Source organism: Eurypyga helias, unplaced genomic scaffold (genome assembly GCF_000690775.1).
Source record: "Eurypyga helias isolate BGI_N326 unplaced genomic scaffold, ASM69077v1 scaffold13564, whole genome shotgun sequence".
Classification (NCBI taxonomy): domain Eukaryota; kingdom Metazoa; phylum Chordata; class Aves; order Eurypygiformes; family Eurypygidae; genus Eurypyga; species Eurypyga helias.
The window spans coordinates 49,761-57,598 of record NW_010246944.1 but is presented as its reverse complement, the minus strand read 5'-3'; the positions used below and the strand labels follow the sequence as shown (position 1 = coordinate 57,598).

The window sequence follows — 7,838 nt, the reverse complement described above, 5'->3', positions numbered from 1 at the left end:
TTTGCATTCTAGCCAGGAATCTGCTCATTTCTGGTACTGAAACAGGCATAAGGAGAAGTCAGTGTAAATGTAAGTAAGTTAAAAGTAAGTTAAAAGTGAATTAAAAATACTGACCATTAATTCTTTCCATCAAAATGACTGTCAGGATTTGCTTTGAGAGAGAATACTGCCTCGAATGTATTTGTTTAAAAAGTGCTTCCTGGATATTCTCCTAGATAACAATATTTTGATGAATCTATTGATGATTTTGATATTAACATTCACCTTTAACATCCTTTATTACTGTGACCATACTGTTAACTTAAGCATATGGTGTCTGAAACCATTTAGTAACGTCTACTTTCACCATCTGGTCAAGTTGTTTTCCATAATGAAGCCAGTATATTTACGCTGTCATACTGAGGCCTGCACCAATAGGCAATTTACGCTTGATGTTTTATATCCTTTGAAAAGCATTGTGCTGGAAATACATCATGGGATTTAATTAAAAGTATCCCTTGAACCATGTTTTATAGACAAGTTAAACACCTCACTGCATTTGCATACTGTTCTTCAACCCAAGTATGCTGAGAACTTTTGCTTTATTTCAAACCATACTCATTGATTTTTCTTCCTACACAACCTTTGCCAAGTGCAATTTTACGCATATAATTAAGCATACATTATTTTTTATTTTCATATTAAATTGTCACTATTTATACTGAGATAAGATTCAGCTTTGATATCTCTATGGAAAATGTTTTCTGACACTCTGATAATCCATGGTTTTGAAGATTTTTGCTTTGTACATCTTATTGAGATCTAACATTTGCTTTTTTAAAATTTTTTGTTTGTTTGTTTTCATTCAGATACATACTTATGTATATATTTGCTTGGGTGTTACCATGCAAATTTTGTTGAGTGTGGTGTTCCTTGATAAAATATTTGCTACATTTATTGTGTTGAACTTTGCTTTCCTGCATTTACTTCAGATGTGTTTAGGGTTGAGTTCTTTTTCTTTTCTTTTTTTTTTTTTTTGAAGGTCTTTCCTATGATGGTGGATTTCTGATTTTCTTTTTTCCTGTGAGTTTTTAAGTCATGTGAAATTCAGCTCTCTCTCTCTCTTTTTTTTTTTTTCCCCCTCGCTCATTGGGGAAATCAAATTTACTTTGGGTTGCAGTGATGATTGTTTGCAAAATTAAGTTAATAGCTAATCTCATTTTGACATTCTGACCTGGTTATCAGTTATAACACAAATAATTCAATCTCTAATTAGTCCATCTGTTAACCGCTCAAGGTTAAGTGACTTCATTTCATTAAAGACATGATGCAAAACACTAAACAGAGATCTAAAAGGCCAATTGATACTAAAAACAGGGGCTATGTCTTTTCTATATGTCTGAAATAATTGTATCATTTTGTATGACTATTTTTCTTTGCTGGAATATATTTTGTATCTTCAGCTTCTCCCTGCTTCCTACACAGTGTGTGGACAATTTCCCTCTTTCAATTTTTCTCCCCAGTGCCATCTTATTTTACATTTCATTGCACTGTTTGGAAGGACTCAGGTTGATTCCTGCAGTTCTCTGACAGTATCTTCCAGCCTATGGAATTTAGGTATCTTATTTTTTTTTTTCCCCAAAGATTTAGTTTATCTCTGACATCTAACAAACATAATGAACAGCGGTGTTGTTACGTGACTGTCAGAATCATAGAATCATAGGTTGGTTTGGGTTGGAAGGGACCTTAAAGATCATCTAGTTTCAATCCCCCTGCCATGGGCAGGGACACCTGCCTCTAGACCGGGTTGCCTGTATTGGTTTCAAAATTGAAAATTTTAAAAGGTCTTTTTTCCACCCATGGTATCAAGTCTTATAACTAACTTACATACCTCAGTAACTATGATAATAGAGAGAAAAATTTTCCTTACTCCAGACAGTTGAAAATTTAGCACAACAAAGCCAACAAAGCAAATTACTACTGAGTAAAATGCTGAAGTTCTGCAAGTGTTAAAAATAACTTAATAGGAAATAAAACTCCATACCAAACCATCAAGATTTTGTTAAGAATCTTGATTTAAACATAAATTTTTAATTTAAATGTATCTCTTCTCATTTGGAAAATTTGATGTTGAGTTTTGATGTGTTTTTCTGTATAATATAGTGAGATGTAAAATTAGAAAGAAACAAAAGAAACGAGGCTTCTCACATCATCGCAAGACTTCACAAGATGTTTCTTTAAGAAAGCACAAACTATTGCATAGACTAAAGAAAAACTTGGACCTTGGTTTATGACCTTTGAAACAAGGGGTTGGCAACGCAGGAGGACTGCAAGGATGTTGTGAGATTATGCAGGGAGAAGATTAGAAGGGCCAGACCCCAGCTAGAACTTAGTCTGGCTACTACCATAAAAGACAACAAAAAAGACAGAACAAGGGGTAATGGGTTTAAATTGAAAGAGGGTAGATTTAGATTAGATATCAGGAAAATGTTCTTTGGGAAGAAGGTGGTGAGGCACTGGCACAGGTTGCTCAGAGAAGCTGTGGATGCCCCATCCCTGAAAGTGTTCAAGGCCAGGCTGGATGAGGCTTTGAGCAACCTGGTCTAGTGCAAGGTGTCCCTGCCCACTGCAGGGTGTATGGAAGTAGATGATGTTTAAGGTCCCTTCCAACCCAAACCATTCTATGATTCTATGATTCTTGTAGGCCCCCTTCAAGTATTGGAAGGCTGCTATAAGGTCTCCTAGGAGCCTTCTTTTCTCCATGCTGAGAAAAGCATTTTCTTTTATATCCTGGCTAACCGGGAAGTCCCAGTTGACTGGAGGTTAGCGAAAGTGACACTTGTCTGCAAGAAGGGCTGGAAGGAGGGTCCAGGGAACTACAGGCCTGTCAATCTGACCTCAGTGACAGGGAAGTTTATGGAGTAGATTGTCTTGAATTGTCTAGATTGTCTCACATCATGTGACATGTACAGGACAACCAGGTGATCAGTCCCAATCAACATAGGTTTATGAAAGGCAGGTCCTGCCTGACAAACCTGATCTTCTATGACAAGGTGACCTGATAGGTGAATGAGGGAAAGGCTGTGGATATTGTCTATGTAGACTTTAGTAAAGCCTATGACATCATTTCCCACAGCATTCTCCTGGAGAAACTGGCTGCTCATGGCTTAGACAGGCACACTTTGCTGGGTGAAAAACTGTCTGGGTAGTTGGGCCCAAAGAGTTGTGGTGAATGGAGTTCATAGAATCATAGAATGGTTTGGGTTGGAAAGGACCTTAAAGATCATCTAGTTCCAGCCCCCTTGCCATGGGAAGGGACACCTTCCACTAGACCAGGTTGCTCAAAGCCTCATCCAGTCTGGCCTTGAAATCCAGTTGGTGGCCAGTCACAAGTGATGTTCCCCAGGGCTCAGTACCGGGGCCAGCTCTGTTTAATATCTTCATCAATGATTTAGACAAAGGGATTGAGTGCACCCTCAATAAGTGTGCAGACAATACCAAGTTGGGCAGGAGTGTTGTTCTGCTTGAAAGTAGGAAGGCTCCATAGAGGGATCTGGAACACCTGGGTCAATGGGCAGATGCCAACTCTATGAGGTTCAACAAGGCCAAATGCTGAGTCCTACACTTGGGTGACAACAACCCCATGTAATGCTACAGACTTGGGGATGAGTGGCTGGAAAGCTGGCCAGAGGAAAAGGATCTGGGGGTGTTGGTTGAAAGCCAGCTGAATATGAGCCTGCAGTGTGCACAGGTGTCCTAGAAAGCCAATGGCATCCTGGTCTGCATCAAGAACAGCATGGCCAGCAGGACCAGGGCAGGGATTGTCCCCCTGGTGAGGGAGAAACCTGGTGAGGGAGAAACTGGTGAGGCCGCACCTCAAATCCTGTGTTCAGTTTTGGGCCCTTCACTACAAGAAAGACATTGAGGGGCTGCAGCATGTCCAGAGAAGGGCAACAGAGCTGGGGAAATGTCTGGAGTATGATCCTGTGAGGAGCGGCTGAGGGAACTGGGGTTGTTTAGCCTGGAAAAGAGGACACTCAGAAGAGACCTTATAGGTCTTTATAATCACTTGAAAGGAGACTGCAGAGAGGTGGGTTTTGGTCTTTTCTCCCAAGTGACAAGTGATAGGATGTAAGGAAGTGGCCTCAAGTTGCACCAGAGGAGGTTTAGATTGGATATTAGGAAAAAATTCCCATCGAAAGGGCTGTCAGGCCTGGGAACAGGCTGCCCAGGCAGGTGGTTGAGTCACTGCGCATGGAGGTATGTAAAAGACATGTAGATATGATGTTTAGAGACATGGTTTAGTGGTGGAGTTTGCAGTGCTAGGTTTATAGTTGGACTTGATGATCTTTTCTAACCAAAATGATTTGATGATTATAAATAGCTTGAAACTAGATTTGTACTTAATTTTAAATCTTTTCCCCCAGATGCCCTATAGTTTGAACAATCTCAGTTAATGTTTCATATCTGAGAAGAATATGCAGAAAACTCACATGAAAAAGGTAGTAAGGGAACCCAAAGTTCAGTTTTTGTAGCTCCCAGGTAAATGTCTTTCACTGTGAGGAACCCTTTTTCCTAAGTAAATATTTAAAGCATTTTATGAAAATGGAAGTTCTCCAGCAGGGAGACTGTGGAAATCCCAGATGAGATAATGGAGTTCTTGCCCAATGCTGCATCTTACTAGAACAAATATAGCAGTTCCTATTTCCTTGGGCACAGGCTGAGCTCTTCATTTTTCTGTTCAACCAAGGTTACTATCATATTTTTGAGGACTTTTGTAAGTCAACCAAGAAAATAGTTTTAGTTAATTGTTGTTTCTGTTGAACAAAAAAAATGTTGATTCATATTTGACTGGATTCTTTTGTGTTTGAATCAGCTCCCGTTATTTTCAGATTGAAGTGGAATGTCAGACTTCCTTAGTAATATGATATTCAACTACAAGAAATATCAGAGTACATGGCCCACATAAACATAAGTCATGAATAATCAAGGTTTAGGAAATTGAAATGAATGACAATCACAAGTTATGTACATCAGTTTTAGCATATTACATGATAAAGTTTAATGTAGAACATTTCTAGGACACTTCTATTTCTGGTTTTAATAATAAATACACCTAATTTGAAGTAAAAATGCTCAATTATTTTTATTTATTTTGCTGTTAGGTTTATACAAGTAATGCTTTGCATTATTCTGATGCTTCTAACAGTCACACCACAGATGCATTTGGCCCTCTGCCTTTTGGATTATAAGCAAGTCATAGAATGTTGTTGTTTGAAAGCTAAAGTAAATCAGACTGTTATGAATTGCTAAATGCAAGATCAAACCCATAATCCTCTTTGGACAACTGCTAGGAAAAGAAGAAAAAAACCACTCAACTGTGAACTGTGTTTTTCAGGCAGAACAGAATTTCTTGATTTTTTTAAGCATAGTCTTGCATGCTAGCTGGTGAGTTTAAGAAGCTGTAATCATCAGGAATTAAGATAATGACACTTATCAGTAGATGGGAAATGTTAACATCAGAAACTGAAAGAAAATACTTTTGATATTTCTGTACAGATTCTTACCTCCATTTGACATGAAAGTCTTGGCTGAGACAACGTAAAACTAACAAATATGTCTTGTGGGATAATAGATTGAGAAATTTACCACAAAAGCTTTCTAGAAGACTTGCTGTCTTAGAGAGCACATGGAAGCCTTTGTGCAACACTTTGGCGATATCACAGGTACAGCAAAAAATAAAGCAGCTTCAGTTTAGAGACTAGAGCTTCCAGTAATGGGGTGCTGATACTTAAGGCAACTGTGTCCTCACACCATTTTCCAGAACATTCATGTTGGGTGCATGTGCACAAATCCAAGGCTGAAAATGCTTAAGAAAACTGATATGAGTCTCTAACACAGCACCAAAGCTATTAATATTTGTTCTTTTCATCAAAAGCTTCTTCATATAAAAATAACTTGGATTTGGAGGTAAATAAATTCTTTTTTCTGAATATGTTCATAGTTGGACATAAGCTTGTGAGATATTAGATGCAGGGGAATAGCATATTTCACCTTCAGCAGTTCAGAAAGAAGGAGATTAGGATGGGGTGAAGATTATTGATGGGGTGAAGACATTGTAGGAGAAAGAGTCTACTCCTTCGATTTTTCTTTTTTTCAAAAGGCTGAAGCTTGGTGAAAGCTAATTTAAATGTCTGGTGTATTTTTAGGTGTGTTAGGGATAACTCACCACTGAGAGGTGTGATGTAGCTGAATCCAGTGAAAATGTGAGCTCACTTAATGATCAGGATGGAAGTTCTGCAAAGAGAACACCCTTTAGCTCTCCTTGGCCTTCCAATATGTGGAACTGTCAGTAACTCCTTCAGAGCCTCAGCTATTGCAATTTAGAGAGTTATTCTGAGCTTCTGCACAGAGTGCACCAAGCAGAAATTTACTGACCTAAGTGCATTCTGCACTTGCATGAGGAATTATCTGTTCAGGATAACAGAGCCCTAGGCTGAGTTTTCATATAATTTAAAGTCTCTGGCAAAATTCAATAAACCGATCCTGAGCATTCATGTTCTCTCATTGCAGATTTTGTAGAGAAAAGTTAAAGGACAGCTGTGGAAACAGTTATTTGGAAAGAAGTTATGAAAAATACTATTACCTAATTTGTAAATTAAGGAAGGATTAATTTTCCTAACCTTACCTGGGTTATCCATCTAATCCAAAAAGATCATCTGGGAACATTAAGTGAAATAGGAGAAATAGATCCAAAGGGCAACTTGTTCTCTCTGTTACTCATCCATCAGAATAGGGAGAATCACTCTCCAGAGGTACTCATCTGCGTTCGCTGACAATGGAGCAGCCTACACTGGCAGACTGGTTTCTACGGAAAAAATAAATACACATACATATTGGGAAAATTGGGGGATTTTCTTGCAAAAATCAAACCCTTTTCCTTTTGCACCTCAGCCAAATATCTCTACCCAATCTTTCCTGCTCCATTTTATACTCTTTCCTCTGGGCCTTTCAATAGAGACATGGAAACCAGATCCGTGCATTCCTTTTAGCAGAAATCTTTGCATCATTGCAGACTATTTCCATGCTATGGCCTCTGCCTCCCCTCGTCTTTTCTCTAGGCTAACAACTCTAACTCAGTCACACTTAAACTGGACACAACACTCACTCTGAGTCTTCACTGGAGCAGAGGGAGAACAAATGATTATTCTGTGTCGCTTCAGGCTCCACTCCTTTTCATGATTTGCGGTAACAAGTTTATCATTTTTCTTCTGATTGTAACTACACTCTGCCCATTCAGAAGACCTTTGTTCATCTTTTTCACTTGAGTTTTTAATGGAAATATTTATAAGATCTCATATTATTATAAGCAGATATATTTGGGGAGTTCTGAAAAAAATTTACAAAAGCTGAAAAACTTACCTCTTACCCTTTTCTAACATTATGCAAGTATTTATGTTAAATTAATTGTGCTATAATTTCTACGATTCCTGTTTTTAGGAATGGAGATCACCATCTAAAATAATGGTGATAAAACAATTCTTCTCAAATATCTGCTTGTACCTTGTTTTTGTGAATTTTTCTATGCTTTAGGTAACAATGTGCCTATAATTCCTAATAAATGTTATTTATGCCTAATGCCATATTTAATTTCAGCACTCTCTCTTACAACATCTTTCCTCTTGCCCACCCCCCCCGCCCCCCCCTTTTTTTCTACTTTGCTTTTTTTCTTAGAGGGTAAAGGAAAAAGGAGAAATCCTCTTCATGACTTCAAAAAAACAGGAGAGTTGATGCTTATTAAAGTAAACAAAACACTGGAAGTAAAAACCAAGCTGTTAAATACCACTGAGCAATGTGCC

General features: G+C 38.2%; 1 protein-coding gene across 1 annotated transcript in view; it reads left to right on the top strand.

Moving 5' to 3' along the window:
* Positions 1 to 4,233: 4,233 nt before the first annotated feature.
* HGF (hepatocyte growth factor (hepapoietin A; scatter factor)) overlaps positions 4,234 to 7,838 on the top strand; it is a 46,923-nt gene continuing 43,318 nt past the window's right edge. The window contains exons 1-2 of the mRNA XM_010150585.1: positions 4,234 to 4,239; positions 7,716 to 7,838. The exon at positions 7,716 to 7,838 is cut by the window's right edge and continues 53 nt beyond it. Of these exons, the coding sequence (XP_010148887.1) occupies positions 4,234 to 4,239; positions 7,716 to 7,838 (129 nt within the window). The remainder of the gene's footprint in view (positions 4,240 to 7,715) is intronic.